Source organism: Rhamphochromis longiceps, linkage group LG9 (genome assembly GCF_057381845.1).
Source record: "Rhamphochromis longiceps isolate RC_006_pf linkage group LG9, R_longiceps_female_GT1.1, whole genome shotgun sequence".
NCBI classification, from domain to species: Eukaryota; Metazoa; Chordata; class Actinopteri; order Cichliformes; family Cichlidae; genus Rhamphochromis; species Rhamphochromis longiceps.
Genome location: NC_140565.1, coordinates 6,229,794 through 6,257,439, shown reverse-complemented (window position 1 = coordinate 6,257,439; position 27,646 = coordinate 6,229,794). Strand labels below are relative to the sequence as shown.

Genomic DNA, 27,646 nt, shown 5'->3' with positions numbered 1-27,646 from the left:
TTTTGCTGCAGGTAGAGCCACTCCATTATGTTTGGAAAATGGAAGTTCAAGTAACGCTCCATCCATTTCATATTGTCAGTCCTTGTCCATGTGTACCTTGTTCCAGTAGCCCACTTTCATTCAGTATGTTCTCAAGATGTGTTCTCTCAACAGCTGATGTGGACCTTGTTAAGCTGGGTAAAGTCAGCATGGGGTAGCATAGGTGGCAGAGCCTGGGGACTCTCACTAAATGCATGGCCTTGGCTTTTGATGAAGAATAGGATTTGACCTATAAAGACAGTTATGTTGCAAACATATAATAGTGATATCTCAAATACTTTGAAATTCACACACAGACACAGTGTTATTTCTATCCATTTTATTGAGATATTTTTGAAGTAATACTACACAGGGGACTGTTGTAAGACAGGAGGAGTGTGCAAAGTTTTCATAATATTGCACACACTTTATCTACCACACATACAATGGTCAGGCTATGACTTTACAACAAGTAATTATTGAATTAATAAGAGGATTAACTAAGCATCTCATTTCATCTACACTCTTCCAGAAAACAAAGAACATATTATATCAATACAGCATTTACAGAAGATTCCAGTATGAGCAACATTTTCAGACAGTCCTTGCATGACACCGTATTGTTGTCATTTTGTTATGTCTGCATAGTAGTTCCAGTTCACATTGCAGTTCAAATATACCATATGAGCAGTATGCACTCACATTTGTACTAACTTCAGGGACTGTAAAAACTGCACTAGAAAGAAAAGTGATCTTGGACAAAGGCACAGGAAATGACAGTTTTTAAATACTTGGATACCACTGATGCTGATAACACCATATTAATATTTGTAGGTATGTATGACACTTGTTTACATGCTATATAAATACAAAGGTTTTGTTAGAAAATAGGCCATGATAAGTTGTGTTCAGCACTTATGGCTATGATATTAGTTGGTAGACCAGAAAATCTTAATTTGATTGAGAAAGATGCAGCTTTAGTGAGGCTATGATACGACAAGCACCGATGCATTTCTATTCCAGGGTGTCAGATACTGTTTTGTTAGATTGCCGACATCTTCAAATTACACGTTTGTTTGTCTTTAGCAACTCCTTATTCACTGTTTCTGAATTTCATTTTGATCTGTTTATGCTGCCGTTTAGATAATGTACCATGCATCTTCTTCCTTTCCAGTTCCACCTCATCTCAGGGCAGTTCATAAAAAAAAAATTAGACTCTTGATTGACCAGTCACAGTTTTTCATGTTTAATCTTTTCTTCCAAATTCTCTCTTTATTGAAATGTAATGCAACAGGGTCCTTCACAGGTGCAGTTGTATCACAGCTGCCTGACGCCCTTGGGAATGAGAACTGACTGCCTAAGACTTAGCAAACATGGTTACCAGGGCACCCTACGTTTCCTCTAAAGCCAAAAGAGGAAGTTCCAGGGAGATTCGCAACCACCCGAAAACTCCCTGCTTGCAGGCTGAACATTGATGGGTCAAGTATGCCAGCATACATTTACCTGCAAACCTACAGTTTGTGATTTTATTTTTAAATTTACTTTCACTGTGTTTTAAAAAAAAACCTTGGTGCAAAAAAAAGCCAAACCAAAAAAGAAAAAGAAATTGATACACAGAATAACAATTATTCTAGGTCCCCTAAAGTTCTCTGCATATGCTTAATATGCAGAGAACCTTCTGTGTGAATTAGGTGAGAAGGTCTTGGTGAGAAGACCTTGGTGAGAAGGTCTATTCCATAATTTCATTAAGGCTATCATGCCAGTAATGTAGTGTGAAAGGATATTAAAGCAATTTACAAAACGATTTTATACATATTCATGATTACACCTTTAATTTAAACTTTATTCAATGTAAAGAACCTCTAATATCGCCAGTTTTTAATACAATTCTTTGATAAGATTACGGTTGTCAAGCAATTATTTCTGCTGGTACAAACACAAGTCCATATGTCAGCCAACAACCCATTAAAATATGTTGTAGTCTACATGCTTTTTAAAGTGACTTATACTGTGAAATATGGTGTATCGAGATCATGTATGACATTTTACCATCTGTTATTTGACTAATCAGTACCAGCATCTCTTTGAAAAAGACAAAATGCATAAACATAAAATTGTGAACATTTGTCTGCGCTGTCTCGGTCATCTTCATTTGTAGACTAATCAGTTGTACACTGTTAAAACTGTTCAGAAATTGCAAAACCTTTCAGAGTTTGTGCATAGTCACTGCACCTACACCAGACAAGCAATAGCAGCCATACAAACTGCTGTTAAAATTACAAAAAACAAAAAACAATTTCCACTGGCTTTTAGCTTGTGTATAGACTGTAAGGACAGAACTGATCTATGCTAGATGCAGAGACATCAAACTGACCTCCTCATTAGACTGGAGAGACTGGGACATGACATGAAGTTTTGAGTCAAACGTCTTCCAGTAAATGCAATCCTACATTTATACATCAACATTCCCATCGCCAGGTATATCAGATAGTATATATTTAACTGAGTGTTGCATTATATTGGGTCCAAAAATGGGAAATAACATGACAAACATGAGTTTTAAGGTGACTAGGAGTGAAACACAAACTACTATTCTTCTGTATATGGAGCAAAAACATTTGCATTCATATTTGTTCTGATTGTGCTGTATATACCATTTCATTTTTCCATTAAATTGCTTTAATTTTTTTAGATATAAACAATTAAATGGTTCCAACTTGTAAAACCAAAAACACTAACAATCAAATCAAAATTTTTTGCATCAGCAGACTTAACTGGCCTTAGTTGTTGTTTTCACAAACAACTTTCTTAATGTCATGTTTATATTTGATTTCCTCTTTTCCACATTTACTTTGTTGATTTAAATGTTTGCTGGATTTGTTGACATGCTGCCTGTGATGATGTCAGATTCATGACAGAATTGTCTTCAAACCTCCAACCCCTGAAACGCCCTCCACCCCCGAGCTAACCACCATTACCCCACAAGTTCTACTATTGGAACAAGCATGTCAGTGTTAATTATGACATGATAGTATACAGACAGGAAATGTTTACAAAAAAAGTTAAACAATTAATTTTCCTGTCGAGAGATACTTTCAACAAGTATCATGAGAATAGCAAAACATAGGAAATACATTATGCAGCTTTCTCTTGGTTTCTCCACAAAAGTTTTAAAAAAATGACATTTGAAGAAGATGATTTGTGGAAGCGCTGAGCCAGAAGGCCAATAATTGAAAGCCAAAATGTAGTAATTATAGTTTAATCAGCGTAGATAATGAATCCAGAGAATGTGCTGTACTTGTTGTTGTTGCCTCCGTGAGCTTTTCCTCCATCTAGTTTAATGTAGACCTCATCTCCTGGCTCTAGATGCAGAACAGCACTGTTACTGGCATAGTCGTAGTTCTGGTCTGCATCCTGGGCTATGGCACTGGCACGTACCTACAGAAATACGTGAAATGCAGATACACACACAAACAGACAGAGTTGTGTTTCATCATGAGGACATTAAAAGGACTTACATTATATTTCATAGAGACTTACTGCTATTTGTCTACCCCTGATTTTAATCAAGTCTTATTTCAAAATGTAATGTGTAAATGTAATGATTTGCATTAAGAGGAATTTTAGTTTGGCCCCAAAAGGGATGCAGGTCCCCTGTAATGTGATTGTGTAAAAAGATGTATGTCAACAACATGAGTAATAAGAAAAAGAAAAAATAGAGAAGCATACATATTAAGTGAGCATAAAAGCTCAAAAGAATTAGAGGGGAGCTACTGGCTTTAAAACAATAGAACAGTCAACCCCATGTGTTGTGGTACCTGTGGATAATTTGAGGATAAGCCCTAGCTATTCCAAGAAATCATGTCATTATAAAATAGTGTAATATAGTACATATAGTATGGCATACAGCTGGGCTCATCTATTCAATTCAATTCAATTCAGTTCAATTCAATTTTATTTATATAGTGCCAAATCACAACAACAGCCGCCTCAGTACAGGGCGGAGGTAGAGAACTTGTCCCACTGGTGCTCAGAAAATAACCTGACGCTGAGCATCCATAAAAGAAAAGAACTCATAATGGACTTCAGGAGACACTCCCACTCCCCTCTTATTATATATGGAATCTGTCTACACCTCCAGGTTTCTGCCGATCTTACCTGGACCCACAACACCTCATTAGATATCCACTTTGCTCTAACAGTTAGCAGTTAGACCAGTAAATACAATTATGATCAAAAGTTTAAGACCACTTAAAAAATGGCCAAAAAAACCCCATATTTTGCATGGTTGGATCTTAACAAGCTTCCAAGTAGAGCTTCGACATGGAAGAGGAAGAAATGGGAGTGAGACAAAACATTTTTTGAGCATGCAATTTATTGAAAACAACACTTAAACTGAAACAGGCTCTGCTCATCAAAAAGATCAGTAGAACCTCTCCTATGAATTTTTTCCCCCAATTTTGTGGTATAATCACGACCACTAACCCTAACTGAAAAAAGTGCAGGCCTTACAGTTAGTAACCCTAACTGTAAGGCCTGCACTTTTTAGATCTTGTTTTCAACTGATGGTTTTAAAATCAAAACAGAAATCCAAATCTGACTGATGGCATGTTATAGCTTATACACAATGGAGAAAACCGGGAACAGTAGTTAACTTTCTCGGGAGTGGCAGCCTACCAAGATTACTCCAAGAACATATCAACAACTAATTCAGATCACAAAAGAACCCAGAACAACATCTGAATTGTATGAAGGTATGGTCTACATTAAGGTCAGGACAGGTTCCAAGGGGAAAACCACTGCTGACCGAGAAGTTTTTGGATGGCATTTTGGATAAAATGAGGAATCATCAGGGATGATCTTTTATGAATTTCTGAAATCTGGTGTCTGCATTTTCTGGGAGATTTTGCAGTGGTTTGAGATTAAACTGCACACATGTAGAGCAGAGTCAGAAGAGGAATCTGGGCAGAATCTCATGTTAACTATCAAGGATGATTCGTAATAAATTTTTTATTTTTGATATGGGTGTTATTATACTTCATTAACTTTGTTCAGTTTGAGCGGAATTGTCCGTTTTACCTCAACGAAAAGTGCAGAAGCTTGAGATGAAACTCAGCACACAGTGTATAGGAATGTGAGAATTTCATGTCAACTATCAAGGATGATTTTTTTTAGTCTAGTCTTATTTAACCTCCTGGACCTGGCATCCACATATGTGGACATCACATTTTGGGTTATTTAGACCAAATTACTCAATTTTGCTCTACAAGGACCTGATATCCACTTACGAGGACATTATACTGCCACTGTTCTATTGAAATTTTAAACGAATATCCTCATATGTGGCTCTCATTTTTCTTAGAAAACAAAATTAGGTTAAAAAAAAAAGTCATTCTATGCCCAAATATCACAGAGAAACTAAAAATGCATGCCCTGGAAGAGTTCGGGTCTCAGGAGGTTAATTCACTTTGTTCAGTACAATTAGAATTGAAATAAATTGAAATAATCGTTTATAATATTTTCCAGGAACATTCAACGGATATCAAGTGAAATTCACCACAAACGTAATGCAGATTACATTGAGGATTTGAATTTATTTCTAACGGAAGCTGATCATGAACAAAAAAAAGTTCATTACCAGGAAAATTCAGAAGAAAAATTTAAAAAAGCACATCTTGCTACTGAAATGTAATTTCTCTTAATTTCCTCAAAATAACACGAGCCATGTCTCACCCTCTCCCTCCTCCCCCTATACACACACTTTCCCCTATCTCTCTCTCTCTTTCACCCACACACACCCTGATTTTTGTCTTTAAATACACAACAACAATATATCTAATTTTCTGTCTGTTAAAGAAGTAATCAGCAACAAAAGAGAAGCTTTAGCTTTTAAATGACTGGTGCCCTGAGGCCAAAATGCTGCAAGCCTGACTGCTCATCATTGCAAGTCAAGTTCATGGTCTGGCTGCTGCAATGGGGTCTAATTCACTCAGCTTTAACATCATTTTGGGTTCTTGACTACCTTTGCATGAGCTTGCTGTCTGTACACATGCTTCCAAAGAGTTCGAGTTGTGTTAGCAGTATTATGCAGTTCCTATTGTCCTATACACACTTTGCATTCCACAATACAACCTTTGGAATAAAACTACAATATCCAATCAAAAACTGTTCTGCTATTTTCCTCTTCTTGGCACGTGAACTGACATTAGCTGATTGTAGCCCAACCAGGCAGAAAGAAAAAAACAAGAGTCAGTTTGAGTTCTTTTTTCCCCTTCCTATCCACCATGTGTGCTTGTAACTAAAGAGCCTTTGAAACGCAGGTAATGATATAATTGTACCTTTAATGTAATTACTGGGTTTAGTCCCTGTATAACTGAAAAATGTAGTAACACATTACTTTGGAAGGCCTTAAACCCAACACTGACTGTGGATTAATGAACTCCAGTGGACATTTAAAGACAATACATAGAATTCTTTGTGTGAAATAAATTAAATGGTAAATGGCCTGTATTTGTATAGCACTTTACTTAGTCCCTAAGGACCCCAAAGCGCTTTACACTACATTCAGTCATCCACCCATTCACACACTAAATATTAAATATTAAAATGTAGTCACAATAACAGTGGAAGAAGAATAATTACTCCAAAACAGTATACTGAAAAGTGAAAAGGAAAATATAAATTTACAAAAACAGAGGTGATTGTCATGGAAAATTTATTTTACCTAATGTATATTTTGTACAAATTGTCTTTTGTATGAAGACTCTAAGCTTTGCTCAAGGCCATGACACACTTCGTTACCAAGCTGGTGCCGACATGACAGTGAGCACTTCACTCACTGTCGAATAGCGAATAGACAAAGATTGCATCGACACGACAGAAGCTTTTACAATTTTGCCTTTTTGTCAATGCTGGTACGAACACTGTTCATGCTGTATTGATCCCATTGCAAAGGTTTTAACTTTCTTTCAATAAATCTCAGAAAATCAGTTGGGTTTCAATGCTCAAATTATTTTTCTACAACAGCGATGTGGCTGTGAAGGCAGATGTCGTTAAATATCTCATCATCACATCACATATAATTAATTGGCACATGACTACTGCATTGTTTTTATACCCAGGAAAGGAGAGAGAAGGGGATGAGAGAGCAGTGAAGATTAAAATTGCAGCAGATTGATACCAAAAGAGCAGGAAAGGTGAAGAAAAGATAAACATTCAAAAGACAAGACAGAGATGGCCACATTTAAAAGGTCCCATTATGACACCATAGAAGCAGAAGCTCTGGTAAAGTTGGCAAACAATGCTGAAGAATTTAAATCGCACTGATTGTATTATTTCAGTAGAATTCTGCAAGAGACAGCCTAATACTTACAGTGTTTGATATTTTATTTTAATTTTGCTCAAAAATATCGTGAATAACTTTAGAAGAGGTGCTGTTAATGCTTTCAGGGCTATGCTCAGCCCCAAGTGTTTCAAGTCAAACCTTGAAACACAAGTAATACATGCATGGTGTCAGCCTCTCGGTTCTGAGTTCTTCTTATGCTTTGTGTTGTTTTTGTTATTTGTTTTATTTTGTTAGTCTTTTGTCTCGTGTGAGCTGGGTTTACTTTTTTTTCTTGTCCAATCTTCTGAGAGGAAGAGAAGGAGTAAAAAATCTGATTTCAGCCATAAACTGAACCCCCAGCTCAGAAATTGTAAACTGCCAGTGTTTCTTCAGACTTTAGTCATTCAGCCTAATAAATGATACCCAACGAGAGTCAATAGGGGAACAAGCTGTTTGTTTGGCATTGGCAAAGAAGAACTGGCAAGTTTTCCATGGGTACAACCCACCCATGCTCAACTCAACTCATGCTCAACCCAGAAATGCATTTTAGTTACAGAAAACAAAGGCTTTCCTAGATTTGTTGCCAAGAAGCATTGTTACAATAAAGAAATATTTAATCAAACACCAATTTCCTTACCTTTTGTGCTAAATTTAGTTCATTATTATTATTAGTAGACGTAGCATACATTTTATTTGTTGGAGCTTTAGGTGATGCCGTTATAAGGCATCACCTTATAACAAAAAGCAACACGAACAATATTAAAAGTAGAGATGGACAGATCGGTCCGATACTGACCTAAATTACTGGATCGGATATCGGAGAGAAATAAAAAATGTAATCCGATCCATTAAATATCAAAAAAGCACCTCACAAAACTTGCGACACGGCGTAACTCGGCTCGTCGGAGCAGTGTGCTCACGTGATAGAGCGGCTTTGTGTATTTCAAGGTTCAAGGTTCTTTATTTGTCACATGCATAGTTATACAAGCATAACACACAGTGAAATGTAGCCTGACACGCACCTCGACAAGTGCAAAAATGTGGGGTGGGGGGGGGGGGGGGGTAGAGGAAGAACATTATATATATATATATATATATGTAGTATATTCATTGGGTGAATGTGCAGTAGTAGCAGCAAGCAGGTGAATTCTGTACATTAATATGAATAGACATCTGACTATTTTACAGAATAGACAATATAAACATATTTAAAATTAAAGGAATTTGGAATGTACATTGTGCCTGGGTTTAGAGTGTTTGGAAGAGAGTCCTGTCTCAGTCAATTATAGATGATGTGAGAGGGCGGGTGTGTGTGTTTAGGGCCCGGATGGCTTGGGGATAGAAGTTCCTCTTGAGTTTTTGTAGCCTCTAGCAAACCAGCATTTCATCTCCGAGGAAGTTATCCCAGAGAGAAGTAAAGCAAGTGTGTAAGTTCATCTCTGAATGTTTGTAAAGCATTCCCACATTAAGCTTAACAACCGATATATGGAGCCAGTGCCTCTTCTTGCTGCTACTTCAATCGTGAAACTGATCAATGATCAGCTGATCGGCTTTTCTGTCGCAAATCTGTCTCTCTTGTTTGTTTTTACCCCACTTCGAGCCAGAAAGAGGACACCAGCGGCTGAACAACAGCAGCACTTTTAAGCTTGATAAGCTGTTGTTAGAATTTATTTAATATTACTTTCTACACCAGGATCTTTTTCTACGTAGCTGACGGCTGGTAACTGTGCAGGGGCGGATCTAGCAAAGTTTAGCCAGGGGGGCCGATAGGGCATGAACAGGGAAAAGGGGGCACAAAGACATACTTTTCTTTTTTATTCTCATTTAAAATGTCTAGCTTTTAATAAATAATTATCTGAATCTTACACCCAAAGTTTTAATCTTATGTAAAATATAGGGACATAAAAAAGTGGTATCGTGCAAACTCTAATTAAAAGATGGGGAAAATAAAAATATAAAACATACAGAACATATAAAACAGGGTGATTATTGATGATATGCTAACTGATATTAATTGTGTCAAAGTGCTGTGTCCTTGATTCCAATGTTAGTCAGACATTTTAACAGAAGAACTGTGAAAGAAAAACACATAGGGCAAAGTACCAAATTAAACCAAAAAAAACAATGCAAACTATAAACTCTCTAGGTAACTAGTGGGCACAAAGACCAGAAAGCAGAGTAACACTAGGTAACTGAACATTATGAAGGACAAGGAGAGACTGGGACAACATATACACAGTAGGGTGATTACGGAAAGGGGAAACAAATGGAAAACATGCCAGGAGAAAATCAAGAATAACAAGACAAGGGAAGTTAGACTCAACACAAATAAATTAATGCCAATACTGCAACTAGGACATGCAAACCTGACAGCGTGATAGACACGGAGACAAAACAGAGAGACCAGACAGACAAGGTGAAGGAATTACAAACACAAAGCACTGGGTCCAAAACACAGGATCCTAACAAATTAATTAGTAACCGTATTTTTCGGACTTAAAATCCTTTAATTTTCTCAAAAATCGACAGTGCCCCTTAAAATCCGTATCATGTATAAATTCTGGTTGTGCTTACCAACCTTGAACCGATTTTATGTGGTACACAGCGCTCAAATATCTGTCAAAAAATGTTTTAGTACTACTTTAGTAAGCTATGAAGCCGCAGCACTTGATGGATTGTTGGAGCATTACGGCTACCGTAGTCAGGAGTCTTGTGGAGTAATCTGGGTCCAAACTCCGCTTCAGGTCCCAAAGTCAAACGAACACTGCAGCATCACAGAGAGTTAAAAACTGTCTAAATTCTTTCATCTTTAATAAAATGATCAATGTTGCTGCTTTACCAGGTGTAACAATTACGTTTAACATCCAGGCATCCATGAAATCAGAATTTATTACATTTAATAGAGTTAGAAGTTAGCAGGAAGTTAGCGTGCTAGTTTCCACCTAAACATCATATAGCATGTTCTGACTGAGAAATTTCTGAAAAAATTAAAACGCACAGCTCTGCTATCACTTCCAACATAAATGAAGACAGAAAACTAAACAACAGTGACTTTTGTAGGGTTACTGAAGTTGGGTTAGCTGGTTTATAATAATGTGCTACGTGACTGCTAGCGACACAGCTATGTTAGCATAATATAAACACAGTGAAGCTGGAGGATGAACGCTAACTTTTTTCCACTCGATGAAAGTTAACGTGAGGGTTCCTGATGGTTAGGGACAAATGCAATCGCGTGGCAGGATGCTTTAAAGGGAACAAACTTCAGTCAGGAGAACAACTGAGATAATCCATCCACAATACGAGGTTAGTCATTAATGGGAACATGGGAATAGAGTAGCTCTATTCAACATTACTGAATCAATGGTACAGAAGTGGAGGAAGCAAAAAGAATGAGTTGAGCAAAGTTTGACTTATCTGACTGTTTTGTTTCGCTTAATACACCTTATAATCTGGTGCGCCTTATGTATGAAAACAGATCGGTTTATCGACAATGTACCTTATAATCCGGTTATTATAATCCTTATAATCCGATAAACAATACGGTAACTGTGTAGGTTCTCAGTCAGCCAGGTCATTGTAATCTAAGGAGCTTCGAAAGATTTAAGATTTAAGTTTCTCGAAGACTACCTCTTGTCCGAGAAGCTTTTTCACACCTTGGCTTATCTGATGAGGCACATGATCAACAACCCTCTTAAGGGACAACTCCCACTAGGGCTTAAATATCTGGGAATCCCCGATTTGGTCTTAGAACTGAAGCTTCTGAAATGAGAGGTGAAACGTTTTCAAGAAACTTAAATAAGTCAAGTCGCTTTTCTTTCCAAGCTCCTTGGATTAGTTAACTTTTTGAAAACTGTTCTTTTAAGAGTTTCTGAAATAAATATATGTGTATGTGACTTTGTCACAAAATGTACTTGAAAATGAGGATAGGAAGCCGCAGTCTATGTGGATCTGGATCCTGGATCTAGGAGTTCCAGGCCATCCGCAGACCACCAAGAGTAAGAGAAAGTCTTCTCAGTAAGTAATTGATTAGTAATTATAGCACTTTCTGAAAGACATACTGTTATGAAATGTGTGCCTGTCACCCTCTCCGTCCCTCACTCTCTCACCCTCTCTGTCCCTCACTCTCTCACCCTCTCTGTCCCTCACTCTCTTGCTCTCTTCATCCCTAGCTCTCTAGTCCTCTCTGTTTCTTCCCTCTGTTCCCTGTATTTATTCAGTCTGCCCTTTAGTGTGTTTTTCCTGTTTTAGTCTGGCAGTCTCCTGTCCGGTGTGTTGTCCTGTGGACAAGCAGTTAAGTCAGTGGGTAATAGATGGCATAATAGAACATTTGCCTGTGCCACAGCTCGTGTCTAAGCTCATTTCGATCCTTTAGCCTGCATTTTTTAATCAAAATAAATTTTGTCCATTCATAACTCCATCGTCACTGACTACTCGTGTTCAAATAGGTATCCACAAAGACAGTAGAAGAAGATTTACTGATAGAGAAGCAAAAAACAGAGGAGTAACTCTAGTTAAACTCCTTTTCTCTGTGTCTGTGTGGTTCTTGGTTATCTGGGTCATGGTAGTCCTGAGAACTTGAAAAGAAGGCAGCTGGTTTTCTTTAGGTTTTTTGAACACTTTCTACCTCTCTCACCTCTCCACGAAGCTTCTTTGGTTATAGAAGAACTGGTGGAGAGCGCCAGGTAGTAAACCACTTGTCTGGACTGTCCCATTCGAGGTATTCCTGAGGGTTGTTAACCATTTACTTGGTAACCTACAACTTGACCATGTCCTCACATGAGGCATGTGTGAAAAAAAGATGTCATTCCCATCACCTGAGCCAACAGGTTAATATTCTGTGAGACATTACCCCACCCCACCATTGTTTGAGCTATTGAGGTCACCTGAGGCTACTAGTAAGTGAGAGTTGAGATTCCTGGGAAGGGATCTCGGGATTCAATTGTTGGTGACTGACAGCTGGTGCTGTAAACCATGACCTCACTTCAACCATGGTCATACACAGTGGACATAGATAGCCTCCTTTACTCCTCTCTGGTTTGATCCCTCCAGTCTGCATGCCAAATATCCTTGGGTAAGATGCTAACCCAAGTTCCTCTCCAATGAATCCATCAGAATGTGTGTGAATGTTACACAGAAAGCACTTACATAGAAAGAGCATAGAAAAAAGAAGTGCTTGTGTCAATGGGCAACTAAGGCAAGTTGTATAAAACCGCTTTGAGTCCTCAGTGTAGAAAAGCGCAATATAAGATCCTGTCTTCTTAGTCCAAAATGTGAGCAATGGCACAAAACAGAGAAGGATATGACAGAACAGACGTTCATGGTGTGTGGTGGATGTTGTTATATTGTATGGCTATAGAGTGAAAAGTAAAGTATATAAGGGCGTAGAATAAAGGGTAACACTTTATATAACATAACATTATATAATATTGTCACACTATTAAGCATTAGTAAGATATTAGCAAGTACTCAATCAATTATATATATCATTTCTTCTCCCTAGTACAGTGGGGCAAAAAAGTATTTAGTCAGCCACCGATTGTGCAAGTTCCCCCACTTAAAATGATGACAGAGGTCAGTAATTTGCACCAGAGGTACACTTCAACTGTGAGAGACAGAATGTGAAAAATAAAATCCATGAATTCACATGGTAGGATTTGTAAAGAATTTATTCGTAAATCAGGGTGGAAAATAAGTATTTGGTCACCTCAAACATTGAAAATCTCTGGCTCTCACAGACCTGTAACGTCTTCTGTAAGAAGCTTTTCTGTCCCCCACTCGTTACCTGTATGAATGGCACCTGTTTGAACTCATCATCTGTATAAAAGACACCTGTCCACAGCCTCAAACAGTCAGACTCCAAACTCCGCCATGGCCAAGACCAAAGAGCTTTCGAAGGACACCAGGAAAAGTATTGTAGACCTGCACCAGACTGGGAAGAGTGAATCTACAATAGGCAAGCAGCTTGGCATGAAAAAATCAACTGTGGGAGCAATCATCAGAAAATGGAAGACATACAAGACCACTGATAATCTCCCTCGATCTGGGGCTCCACGCAAGATCTCATCCCGTGGGGTCAAAATGATCATGAGAACGGTGAGCAAAGATCCCAGAACCACACGGGGGGACCTGGTGAATGACCTGCAGAGAGCTGGGACCAAAGTAACAAAGGTCACCATCAGTAACACACTACAACGGCAGGGAATCAAATCCCGCAGTGCCAGACGTGTTCCGCTGCTGAAGCCAGTGCATGTCCAGGCCCGTCTGAAGTTTGCCAGAGAGCACATGGATGATACAGCAGAGGATTGGGAGAATGTCATGTGGTCAGATGAAACCAAAGTAGAACTTTTTGGTATAAACTCAACTCGTCGTGTTTGGAGGAAGAAGAATACTGAGTTGCATCCCAAGAACACCATACCTACTGTGAAGCATGGGGGTGGAAACATCATGCTATAGGGCTGTTTTTCTGCCAAGGGGACAGGACGACTGATCCGTGTTAAGGACAGAATGAATGGGGCCATGTATCGTGAGATTTTGAGTCAAAACCTCCTTCCATCAGTGAGAACTTTGAAGATGAAACGAGGCTGGGTCTTCCAACATGACAATGATCCAAAACACACCGCCCGGGCAACAAAGGAGTGGCTCCGTAAGAAGCATTTGAAAGTCCTGGAGTGGCCTAGCCAGTCTCCAGACCTCAACCCCATAGAAAATCTGTGGCGGGAGTTGAAAGTCCGTGTTGCTCGGCGACAGCCCCAAAACATCACTGCTCTCGAGAAGATCTGCATGGAGGAATGGGCCAAAATACCAGCTACTGTGTGTGCAAACCTGGTAAAGACCTATAGTAAACGTTTGACCTCTGTTATTGCCAACAAAGGTTATGTTACAAAGTATTGAGTTGTATTTTTGTTATTGACCAAATACTTATTTTCCACCCTGATTTACGAATAAATTCTTTAAAAATCCTACCATGTGGATTCATGGATTTTTTTTTCACATTCTGTCTCTCACAGTTGCAGTGTACCTCTGGTGCAAATTACTGACCTCTGTCATCATTTTAGGTGGGGGAACTTGCACAATCGGTGGCTGACTAAATACTTTTTTGCCCCACTGTATGTCATTTATAAAAACAGACATATGTTACTCTTAACCACTGCTATAACTGCTACTACATCACGTCTACATGATCATAGTTAGATTTCATATAACTGTATTTATAAATGGCATACTACAGAGGAGTAATGCTATATAAATGAAGTAAGCACTTGCTAATACCTGAATAATACTTAATAGTAGGGATGGGTATCGTTTAGGTTTTATCCGATACCGGTGCCGGTGCCGGTGCTTAAACGGTGCTCAAACCGGTGCTTAAAGAATGGAGAACACCAACTTTGTCCAAAAACCTCTCATGTTCAGCTGTTTTTTTTGTAAAAATATAACAATGTTAGCCTTTTCTGCAGCTATAGAGCATATATGGTATCACTCTTGGCTGGAAGCAGTGCTTAATCAATGGAAAAAACACAAACTTTGTCCAAAAACCTCTCATGTTTAACTGTTTTCCACTTTTTCTTTGGTCATTTTAGCCTTTTTGGCCAGGGTGAAGGGAGTATCTGCCATCAAACAAGAAGACAGCCGCATGTAGCTACGATGATGTTTGCTAGTTCACCTTACATGCATTAATTTAATAACGTGGTTAGTGTACTCAACGTAAATTACACACGAACAACATTAAGCTACTCACGCAGAGAAGAACGGCTGCTGCTGCATCATCATCCTCATCATTTCTGCTACACTGGCAGGGCTAGGGGCCTCTTCGGGTTTTTGGGGGATGTTGCTAACTCCGGGTCCGATAACAGGCACCACACCCGCAGTAGATGTGCACGGTGTGAGGTCTCGCAGCAAGCTATCAAATACGGTGCATTTCTCGGCTTTAAAAAAAAACGCTATGAGTCGCCAGGTGGTTCATCGGATTTTGAGGTGTTACCTCCTTTGACAGTATCACAGTATCAGCTTAAAGCACTTGTTGCAGGCTGCTGAGTTTGCATATTTTGCTCTGAAGTACAGCCAGACTTTGACCGCTTCGCCTTGGGCATTTTTAATCTGTAGCTCTGCTCTAAAAGAACGTACGTACCTGGCCCGCCTACTATCCTCGGAAACGTAAAATGATTGGCTAGAATCTAAAGTGTATCACAGCTCAGGAAAAAAAAGCACCGAAATAAAGCACCGAAATGTGCGCTGCTTTTCGGTCTGGTTACTACTGTTTATGTCAGAACCGGTGCCATGATACTGGTACCCATCCCTACTTAATAGTGTGCCATTATTATAAAGTGCTGCCAAATAAAGTGATATTTAAATGTGTGACTAGACACTTAAACACTCTTACTGCTTTACAAATATGCTGGGTTACCTGTGCAGTGTACATTGTAATACTAGAAAAAGCAGTAAATAAATGTATATAAGTCTGTATGCACTGCATATACTTTAATTGTTCCAAAATAATATTCCACAACTTTACAGCCCTAATTTTAATATACACAGTTAGTCTAGTCCATGCTGATTCTATTTTGCAGATAGTCCAGCTATTTCCATCCAGAATAGAGCAGGTCACATTTAAATATTTCTCGAGGCTCCACATGCACAATTAGAAGTTCCTTTTGCTGAAAACATGGAGCTCAGCTTTTCAGCTGAATTCACTGGACTCTTACTTTGAATTGCAATCACATTAGAGATAAATTCTACAGTAATGATCAAAAGTGAACATTTTGTCCAAGTATGCCAACAATATTGCTTTAATCATTCCTTAAAGCTTTTTCAGCTGTGGTGGAGGTTCAGCATAACAAATAGTCACAAATGTTTTGTGAATAGTTAATATTAAAACAGTACTTCTGAAGTACGACAGAGGTGTGTTTTCTGCAAATTGTTTGCATCCTCTTTATATGTTGTGGTCACCAATATTAGGCCAGTTTGTTTTTTCTTCTTAGCTCTTACTTTTAGACATATTTTTGGACAAACAAACGTGTCCCACTGGAGTGTGCAGTATGTAACATATGCATGGAGCCACCAGAGAGTGATTAAAAGCTGTGTCCATTTGAATACCCAGAGGAACGCGCCTCTCATTTCAAAATAAAATTCTGATTGCATCTGAGAGAAAATGAGGTAAGTGGATAAATTCCTGATTAAGAAGTATCTGTTGTTGAATACAAAATAATACAAAATAAAGTACAATTTGTAAATTATGGTTCCAATCAAATTAAAATACTACAATTAAATTGTGCTTTAGGCAACTTTGTGAGTGACAACTCATTACAGTATGAATGCAGAGTCCACCAGCTAGTCAAACCTCTGCTTGTTTAGCCTGCAGTTATAGTACAAGATGCAAAATGTTCTTCACTAACTTTGACTAGATTTTTAATTAATTGCATAGAGATTAATGAATGCACCTTAATAACACAGCTATCTCCTGTTAGCATTAACTTACTGACTTCACATCTCTCATTTGAATAAATATGTCACAGTTTCAAAAGACCAGGATGGTGAAGGGCAAAAGGCCACACTAGTGGAGTCGTTGTAGAGTGTACATCGAAATTTTATTGTTTTGCATAACTTTGAAAACCGAGGGAGTGTGGCTAAAGGAGGAATCCATTAAAATGTTAATCTCTATGAGATGGCTGTGGTTAGAGCAGATTTAGATAGTATTAAGATAGTATGAAAGCGCATCACAAAACCCTTCAGTGAAACATATTTTTTATGTACTTGAAAACAGCAAAAAATTTCAACTTCAACGCAGCATGGCGTAGTGCAGTTCCAGCAAGAAGTATTTATTTTTATTTATTTATTTATTTTGTATGCGTTAGTCTAGAAAACTACTAGAAGATGAGATTATTTCCACATGCATATGAACTCAATGCTGACATCCTGTCTTCTATGAGTCAGCGTGGTTTCCTTTAATCATTATTGTTATTGTTATGAATATAAAATGAGTGGATTTAGTTCCTTTGATATTACCTTAACCATACAGGTTTACTGTATTTGTTGGCTGTTCAGCATTACAATAGGTAAAGTATGTTTGTGTTATTTGAGAAGAATAAAAGGTTTTGTATATATATATTGCATAACGTCATCGTTACCGTTACAAGTAGTGTGGGCAGCAAGATGCTACAGTGGTTATTGCTTATCACCTTATGGCAAAACGGTCCTGTATTCTAAGCTGGTGGACAGCTGGCTAGTTTATTCTGCTTGTCACAGGGCCCCAAATTGCTCCCACTGGATTCACTGCTGTCGCATAATAATTAATCCCTTAAATGCATAGAGTACAGAACTGTTTGAAGGTGTGTGTCTGAATATTACTTTTAAAAAAATCCCTTTGAGCGTTCATATAAAGTAAAAAGTTTAGAACATTTAAAATATCTATCTAAACTCAGAAGGCGGTACAGTGGTTAGCACTGCGAAGGTTGTGGGATCGAAATGTTCTTTCTGGGTACTCCACCTTTCTCACACAGTCCAAACACATGGATAGATCTGTAATATAGAATAATTCTGTTCAATTTTATCTGTGTACCAAATCACACAATAGTCACCTCAAGGTGCTTTATATTGGATAAGGTAAAGATCCTACAATAATACATACAGAGAAGAACCCAACAATCATATGACTCCCTTTGAGCAAGCACTTTGGTGACAGTGGGAAGAAAAACTCCCTTTTAACAGGAAGAAACCTCCAGCAAAACCAGGCTCAGGGAGGGGCGGCCATCTGCCACAACCAGTTGGGGGTGATGGGAGACAGGACAGACATGCTGTGGAAGAGAGCCAGAGATTAATAATAACTTATGATTAAATGCAGAGAGGTGTACAAAAACATAGTGAGTGATAAAGTTCAGTGAAGAGGAAACACTCAGTACCTCACGAGAAGCCCCCAGTAGGATAGACTTATTGCAGTGTAACTAAGGGGGGATTCAGGCCCTAACTATATGCTTTAGCAAAAAGGAAAGTTTTAAGCCTAATCTTTAAAATAAAGAAGGTGTCTGAGAGCTGGAAGCTCGATGCCTCCCATCCTACTTTTAAATACCTTATGAACCACAATTAAACCAGCAGTCTGAAAGCGGGTTCTTTTGGGGTGATACGTATGAGGTCTTTATGATAAGATGAGCCTGATTATTATTGTATGGAATACCTAATGTACTATAAAACAGCATGGAATTAAAGAAAAGTACATAAATATTTATAATTGGTTTACGACTATCACTGTAACATCTTGTTTATTTGTGGTTACTGTTAGGTGTCAATTTACATTTTTAAAGCTTGTTTTATTATTCGGTCATATAAAAGTCATATTGAGAAAAGGCAACAACAGAAAATTTAAAAATAATAATTTAATCTTACAGAGTCAACAATGAAATGCACTCACAGTTTAATTCTGCTTCTCATACTGTTGCACCCAGACTGTGGACTATTTCTACGGTGGACTCGGTGGAGACCTTCAAAAAGCAGCTAAAGAAATTTTATTTCAAAAAGCATTTAATTAGACCAGGGTTTTTATGATGTATTTATGACTGTATTGTATTGTGTATTGTGTTTTTTTACCTTTCTTGTGAAGCACTTTGTGACATATGTCTGTGAAAAGTACTATATAAATAAACTGTGCTTACTTACTTTTCTTCTAAATTAACTGACTTAGTGGGATGACACATATGCAGTGAACTTAAATTGTCTCAAAACATAAATGTAAAAGAACAAACTTGAAACTCAGACCAGGATTAGTGCACAGAATGCCACAGAACTTAGGATATGATAAATCTTAACTCTATCTTTTTTTTAATAAGTTGGCTTAAAATATGGAGTGGTTTCATCAGTATTTAGCAAATGATATCTAAGAATTTTTTTCATAGCCTGATAGAGTCTGCATATGGAGGAAGAGGCAAAGACGGATGCATCTTTCTTTGCAGAATCTGAGAAAATCAAGAACCGGAGAGCTTCACCTTTACTTGACAGTCACACTATGCAGTCCACATTTAACACACATATGTAAGATGTAAGGCCACTTTACATTTTGAAGATAAATCATGTTTGAGTTTTTGAACAGTCTCCTCAGAATTTCCTTTTCAATCTAAAATATGTCTCAAAGAGTTGTAGTACCTTCCAAAGACAAAATTACTTGATAAGGCTGATTTAAATTTTTTCACAAGTATATTTGTTTTTGACAACATTTTAGGAATAATCGTAACAATCACTTCAGCAGGTCTTGCTTATTTTCCTCCATGACACTCTGAATATATGGTCAAAAATCCCAATACCAGTAACCCTAATTGAAATATGTATTTCAGCATCTGATTTGTCATGGTGTGCAGTTCTACTGCATTAATCCCAAAGATGTTTGCTGTATTCCTTGTGCTTTGCAGCAGTATTACAGTAGTCGGCTGACAGGCAGAAGAGATGTGCTTGGTGGAGCGGTGCTGCAACACTGGTTTGCCCCACAGATTAGATCTATCGCTGACAGCCTGATCACTACAGAGACGCACAGAGAGCAGGACACCGTGATGGAACAAACACATACCAGATGAAACAGAGGCAGTAAATGGCTTCTGTAGTTCACTCGGTCTGTAATTATTATTATTGTTATCGTCATTATTAGTTTTTTACTTTTATTATTATTGTTGTTGTATCATAAAATACCTTTATGTGATGTACTTTTGGGGTAAATTATTGTCGTATATTTCATTTTTCTTTCTTATTTCCTTTATTCAGGCCGTGGATTTGGAATCCATATTACTTGAGATGTTGGACAGTGAGTGCAAAATCTATTGTTATGTATATTCTTTAGTGATTTATTTTGCTAACATGTAGAGGTTTAAACAAACTACGGTTACATATCTTACTACCTAAACAGCTAAAATTAATCAAATGCACAAATACCATGGCACTCTATTGTTTGGAATAGAACTCACTAGCCAGTTTGAAGATTAGACTTGTCTAAATATCATTATAAAGTACACTGGTAAAGTTGTGTGGGTTTGTTTGTACTCCTAAATATATGTGGCTACTGGATGATAAAAAACACTCTTGTTCTCATTTAATCAGTCAAAAAGCATTTCAAAGAGAAGCTGTACAAAGATCCTGTCGGATTCTTTATTGTTTCTCTAACCATTGCACTTAGTATAAATATTACTTAGTGTCATCTTCTCTTCTGTCCTATTAGGTGGCCAACACTGTATTTTGCCTCTCGTAGAAATGCATTGCTCAGTCTAAGCATCACTGCCTTGCGGTTTCACCAAAAACCACAGACTCCACTTCGTTTAGTTCCACTGTTTCTCTGTTAGATTGGCTGACAGCACGCTTGTTCACCTCTTATTTGCATACTGCAGGTCTATCAATAGGCTTTTACATTAGTTCAGTTGCTGTCGAGAACTTTTAAATGTTTTTATATTAGGATATATATGGCTGCTAACTTGTAGATAGTCCAGAGATGTATCAAATGTACCTAACAAAATGTGACGTGTTAAATTAAAGTCAGATACTGTGGACACGCACGCCTAACAATGGAAACCTCGTGGAACTGCAGAGTTTGCTTTAAATCTTTGCTTCTACGTGCCGTTTGTTTTACCTGATTGTTTTTGCACAGATCAGCCCACATGCTTGTGCCGTCCCCTCCGCGCATCAGGACGTGGTAAGCGAAGAAATAAATCCCAGGGATGGAACACGTGAACTTTCCGGTGGTCGGGTCATAGTGGTTTCCCAGGTTGGTCACCACGTCGTCAAACTTGAGTACTTCGTAACCCTCGTGCTGTTTTTTCAGCCCTGCGTAAAACGCAATCTTGGGTACGGTGCTGTAGGTGGCCGCGCTAATAGCACTGGCAGCACCGCTCGGTCCCGGAGGTCCCGGTAAACCGGGTCTGCCGGGTTCACCTCTTTCACCAGGTGGGCCGGCTGGACCGGGTGGTCCCTGTTCACCTGGCAATCCCTTTGGCCCTACCTTACCCGGACGGCCCGGTTCTCCTTTCGGACCTTGGATAAAAGTGGGTAAAGACTGCATTAAGCTGTTGTCGCGCACGGTATCGGCTGTGGCAGTGCTGGTTGGAGATTTGGTGCCGTATGGGTCACACACCATCCTACAAGTACCGAGCATCTCGTAGTGTGCAGCTGTCCCCGCTGAGCTGACTAGAACAGGGATGAGAATGACCAAAACCAGTACCATAACGACCCCCAGGACCCCCGCCGCCACCAGCCGCTTCCTGCCGACCAGCCGCGTCAGCGCAGGACGATCCTGTTGTCTGCTTTTAGGTGAAATTTTGCTGGCTAGGTAGCAGACCCTTATAAAGAAAAAAAATGTAGCACAGCTACACTTTTTTGCTAATGTTAATTAACTTTTAAAGTACAGCCCCCCTCCCCTCTGTATCCTCACCTCTCCCCTCTCCACACTTTTCCTGCTGATGCACTGATTATTCAAGTCTCTCAGAAAGTTGGTCCGTTTAGAAGTCTGCGATTTCCCAAACCGTTTGATTTAGCATCTCCGACACGCTGTCCAAGAGAGATACGCGGTCTGCTCCTTTTTGATCCACAGACCTCAAACTGAAGGTGAATCAGGATCAGTTAAAGCGTCTGCAGGGTGCTCCAAGAGTCCACGCAGAAGCGCCGGGGAGGGGGGGAGATGTTCTGTTATCCAATAGGAATAGGGAAGGTTGTTTAAAGAAAAGAAATGTCCGTTTTTTTTCTTTCTAGATCAAATGTAATCCAGAGATTTGTCATTTGCCTTCTGTTTAGTCTGCTCTGAAAATTTCATGAATTTTATCAAGTCATTAATCGTCCTCCATAACCCAGAGAATGAAACAGCAGCTGTACAAGCTTGAGAAGAAATAGTCTATATTTGCCATCTTAATAAACATTTAATTTAAGCTGCTGAACACAAAATTCATATAAATTCCTTCATATGGATAACAGAATGTAATAAATCGAAGTTTGGGGAGATCTTAATGTCAGAAACATTTCATCATGATTTAAAATCAAAAGAAGTTATTTTGTAGACTTATTTAACCTACCTTATAGCAGATTTATATCATGTGAATATTTTGTACATTTTCATATTTTTATACGTTTACGTTTATGATATTTAGTAGTCAACTATAATGTAATCATTTAAACATGTAAGCAATTTAAACAAATTAACTTCTTAAGTAAAACTGATAATTGCATTGATACATTTATTATAACAATAATTCAGTAGAATTTTTTTTTCTACACTCATGTTGTCACATACAGAATCAAGTGTATCACATACACTCACAAGCCACGTCTGTTTACCTGCTTGTTAACACAAATAACTAATCAGCCTATCACATGGCAGCAACTCAGTGCATTTAGAGACAACCTGCTGAAGTGCAAACTGAGCATCAAAATGAGGAAGAAAGGGGATTTAAGTGACTTTGAACATGGCATGGTTGTTGGTGCCAGAGGGCTGAGTATTTCACAAATTGTTGATCTACTGGGATTTTCCCGCACAGTCATCTGTAGGGTTTACAGAAAATGGTCTGAAAAAGAGAAAATATCCAGCAGGCTGCAGTCTGAGCGAAAATGCCTTGTTGGTGCAAGAGGTCAGAGGAGAATGGACAGACTGCATCAAGCTGATGGGAAGGCAAAAGTTACTGAAATAATGACTTGTTACAACCAAGGTATGTAGAAAAGCATCTGTGAATGCATAACACATCAAACCTTTAAGCAGATGAGTCATAAAAGTCCACACTAGGTGCCACTTCAGTCATCTAAGAACAGTGAACTTCAATTTGGACAGGCTCAACAAACCACATTAATTAAGCTGGTCCCACATTTAGACGCTAGGGTCAAAATTTGGAGTAAATAAGCACTAGCCTTGGTGAGCATTCCAATCAAAGTCTAAAATGCAAAACATGGTTTGTAGATTATAGCCAACATAGTGGTACAGCACAAGGAGATCCTGGGTTCAAATCATGCTCTCTCCAATTACCTCTGGGTAGATGGCGATTCTAGCTGCGTCAGACTGGCAACCTGTCCAGAGTCAACTCCAGATACTGAACACCTTCATTAAAGAAACTGCGCTTTGTGTTCACCTGTGTTATCGTTGCCGAATATTTGCATTTATTTGATGATTTAAAACATTTAAGGTGTGACAAACATACAAAAAATAAGAAATCAGGATGGGGGCAAATATTTTTTCACACCACTGTATGTTATCTGCTGCAGTGCAATGTTAGATTAAATAAATATGTGCAATGGCATTTAAAAATTAATAGTGAAACTGGACTGATTGTAAAATGATTAAACAATCTAATGATGTTTTCCATGATTTGCACCATTTGTGCCTGTTGCTTTGAGTGTCTGTAGGCCAGCTTGTGAATCCTACAGAACTGCCTTGCCACTCTGCCCTGCCTCCTGTAAATTCTGCTTCCACATAGTTTTAGCCATTTCTCACACCTCTCAATTCTTTTTCACTTCTGGACTGCCTTCCCCAATGATTCTGTTGCTCAATTCCTCCTTCTGAACAGTCTTGCCCACTGAGCTTTTCAACTTCCCCTTGATTACAGAACTGTGCAGCCAAGAGATCTACAGATATTTGCAGCAGCAACTCAGAAGCTTCAGCCTCTTCACACGTTTCTACTATTCACACCCAAATGTACAGGGAGTGCAGAATTATTAGGCAAGTTGTATTTTTGAGGAATAATTTTATTATTGAACAACAACCATGTTCTCAATGAACCCAAAAAACTCATTAATATCAAAGCTGAATGTTTTTGGAAGTAGTTTTTAGTTTGTTTTTAGTTTTAGCTATTTTAGGGGGATATCTGTGTGTGCAGGTGACTATTACTGTGCATAATTATTAGGCAACTTAACAAAAAACAAATATATACCCATTTCAATTATTTATTTTTACCAGTGAAACCAATATAACATCTCCACATTCACAAATATACATTTCTGACATTCAAAAACAAAACAAAAACAAATCAGCGACCAATATAGCCACCTTTCTTTGCAAGGACACTCAAAAGCCTGCCATCCATGGATTCTGTCAGTGTTTTGATCTGTTCACCATCAACATTGCGTGCAGCAGCAACCACAGCCACTGACACTGTTCAGAGAGGTGTACTGTTTTCCCTCCTTGTAAATCTCACATTTGATGATGGACCACAGGTTCTCAATGGGGTTCAGATCAGGTGAACAAGGTGGCCATGTCATTAGTTTTTCTTCTTTTATACCCTTTCTTGCCAGCCACGCTGTGGAGTACTTGGACGCGTGTGATGGAGCATTGTCCTGCATGAAAATCATGTTTTTCTTGAAGGATGCAGACTTCTTCCTGTACCACTGCTTGAAGAAGGTGTCTTCCAGAAACTGGCAGTAGGACTGGGAGTTGAGCTTGACTCCATCCTCAACCCGAAAAGGCCCCACAAGCTCATCTTTGATGATACCAGCCCAAACCAGTACTCCACCTCCACCTTGCTGGCGTCTGAGTCGCCCTGGAGCTAGGCCTGAGCCCAAGGGCAAGCGTCTGGTGGCTAGGCCTTTGTCCATGGGGCCCGGTCGGGCACAGCCCGAAAAGGTGACATGGGCCCATCCTCCTGCAGGAGGAGTTCCTGGCAGACCAATCCTCAGCTACCAAGATTGGCAATCTGGAATGGATAAAAATAATACTATTATGAACAGTGGTTAACACAAGCACTGTCCTTGGTACAGAAGAGTGGTCACTCAGTATGTGTGCCAGCACAGTGGCACAATAATTAAGATACTGGTTTCAAATCCCTGGCTTATTTCCACAGCCCACAAAACTGTCCAGGTAATGTGGTTCAAAGATATGACCACATCAAGACCAAATCTTTGACTAAGCTCTGTTTCAAGTCCAGGATTTCATTCTCCACCTTGAGACAGATTTGGGTATTAAAATTAATTATTGCTTTAATAACTTCAAAATAACCTTAATTTGTTCCAGTGATTGTTTTTTACTGGCCACCATTTTATGAGGAATGTAAAAGTGGTGGCCTCACAGTATTGTGTTCAGCTTCTCTGCAGTCAAGCCAGATAAGTGGCTTCTCACTGCAGAAGGCCATTGGTCTAAGCACAAAAACCAAATTCAAAGCTTTAGTTCATAATTTCAGTTGCTTTAAATATTTTCCCTATAGTGATGTTAAGGCAAACAATAAATCTTCTTGCAAGTCATCTTGATGCACTACACATAGACAAGGAAGCCTAATTTCCGCATCTGTGAACACATAAACATAAATTGTATATCATAAGGATGGACCTAGTAAAAACATTTTCAGCTGCCTTATCAGTTTGCACCTTGCCCAGCTTTAGCAGCTGCAGCTTCCAGGCATATGTCCTTTATTTCTCTCCAATATCTAATGGCATTTCCACCCCTTGGTAATAGTATTAGCTACTAGATATGAAGCCTTCAAGGCAGAAAGTTTAACCGAGTTAAGGGCTTGCATTTGTGGACACCATTCCTTAAGCAAAAAGAAGAGTTATTTCTGGCCAACATATAAACAAGAATCTTGGGATACTGGAGTAAGGGCATAACTTACTGTCCTTTTGTGTGATGGAGATGTGTTGAGAAAGTACCACAGAAAACAATGTGAAGTTTCAAATAGGATAGGCTCAATTTTCAGCTGTTAGCCTCTGTTATAATAGATAGGTGGCAGACTACTACCTACTGGGATTCTGCAATTTCTATTTCTATTCCTGGATAAAGACAAAGGAGAAGTTGGGCGTCAACTGCCAACTTTTTTCTTTTTTGTTAATATGATATTACTTTGATATTGATAAGTTATTACTTTGGTAATTGAGTTCTAATAACTTGTACATTATATAAATATATTTAAATTACCACATTATTAGATCTTATTTCTTAGTTTAGAATACATCTGTTGACAGAAACATACAAAGATGGATTTGCTGGTATGTTTCTGACCATTGTCTTCCTGCATAACTGAAGTGCACTTGAGCTTCAGAGCCAGAACATTCAGGATTTTTTGGTAGAGAGCATAATAATTAACTTAGGGATTAATGAAGTATTCTGATAGTGATTGAAATTGTGATTCATCATTCACTTGCGAATATGGGAAAAACCTTTGTGTTATTTTGGTCACCAGTGGTTTTTGCCTTAGAACTTTTCCATGGATGCCCTTTTTGCCCAGTGTCTTTCTTACTGTTGAATGTTGAACATTGACCTAAACAGAAAAAAAGTGAGGCCAGTAGTTGTGTAAATGTTGTTCTGGGTTCTTTTGTGACGTCCTGAACGAGTTGTTAATGCACTCTGAATAAGATTTGGTACCACTCCTGAAAAGGTTCTCCACAGTTTCAGGTTTCCTCTATTTGTAGATAATAGGTCTCGGCCTGGTTTGCTGAAGTCCCAAAGTTTTAGAGATGGCATCGTAACTTGCTACACTGGTGCTAAATGCCTCCCACAAGGCTGTCAGACCCACAGCCTGTACAGCTGGTGCCAACCTTGGTTTAAATGATGGAAGATCTGGCAGCTATGCATCAGAAGCAGGCAGTGGCGGACTTGAGGCAGCAGGACCTATTGCAGCCTCAGGCTAGCAGCACACTGAAGGCAATATTTAACTGGCTCCTCTTCCCATGGATGCAAGGCTCAAGGTACGTGAGGCCCGTGGAAACAGACGAGAAATTTTTCACTGGAGTTTGCCCTCAAGCAAATGTTGACATTGAGATGATGGCCAAATGGTATTTTGCAATGAGTGGGACAGAATTTTTCAATTGAGTTGTGACACTTCCAATGGGGAAGAAAACACCCAGCTGTTGGTTCCAAAGAGCTGTCAGGAATAATTTTCCAGGCAACTCATTATACCATTGTCTCATTACCTGATGGCTGTGACTGTTACAGGTCATCACTTGAGTTGACAAACTGTTTTCAGACAGTGCTCCTGGGCCCTTGCAGTGATTTCTTTGACAGAGTCATGCCTGTTTTTAAGGGCCTGAAGATGACAGCCATCCAACACCGATTTTCTGCCTTGTCCCTTGAACACAGATTTCAGCAGATTCTCAAAATCTTTTGACGATACAATCTTATGCTGAACGTTCATTTTAAATTGTTCCACAATCTGTAGACAGCTTTTTGCAAATTAACGAATCTCTACTCAAATTTATTTCTAAGAAACACAGTCTCCCTAAGATGCTCTTTTTATACCAGTTATGCCGACCAGTTTTCAGTTAGCCTGATTAGTTGCCAAATGTTCCTCCAGCTGTTTCTTTTAAGTATCACTTACTTTTTCAGGCTTGTTGCCTCTATCCCAACTTTTGGAGAAATGTTGCTGGTATCAAATTCAAAATGAGCTA

The 27,646-nt window shown here is 38.8% G+C and overlaps 1 protein-coding gene across 1 annotated transcript; it reads right to left on the bottom strand.

Annotated features, from left to right (window-relative positions):
- Positions 1-372: 372 nt before the first annotated feature.
- Positions 373-21,933, bottom strand: c1ql3a (complement component 1, q subcomponent-like 3a). Its single transcript, XM_085418074.1, has 2 exons — positions 20,934-21,933; positions 373-3,456 (listed from the first exon to the last, which is right to left on the bottom strand). The coding sequence occupies exons 1-2, from the start codon at positions 21,522-21,524 to the stop codon at positions 3,277-3,279; spliced, it is 771 nt and encodes a 256-aa protein (XP_085274200.1). The 5' UTR covers positions 21,525-21,933; the 3' UTR covers positions 373-3,276.
- Between the last annotated feature and the right edge of the window lie 5,713 nt (positions 21,934-27,646).

Bases quoted from the DNA above. Each gene is read 5' to 3' on its own strand.
- c1ql3a (XM_085418074.1), bottom strand. From the start codon at position 21,524: ATGGTACTGGTTTTGGTCATTCTCATCCCTGTTCTAGTCAGCTCAGCG. The intron at 3,457-20,933 runs GTAAAACAAACG...GTATTTCTGTAG, and splicing joins ATCTGTGCAAAAACAATCAG to GTACGTGCCAGTGCCATAGC.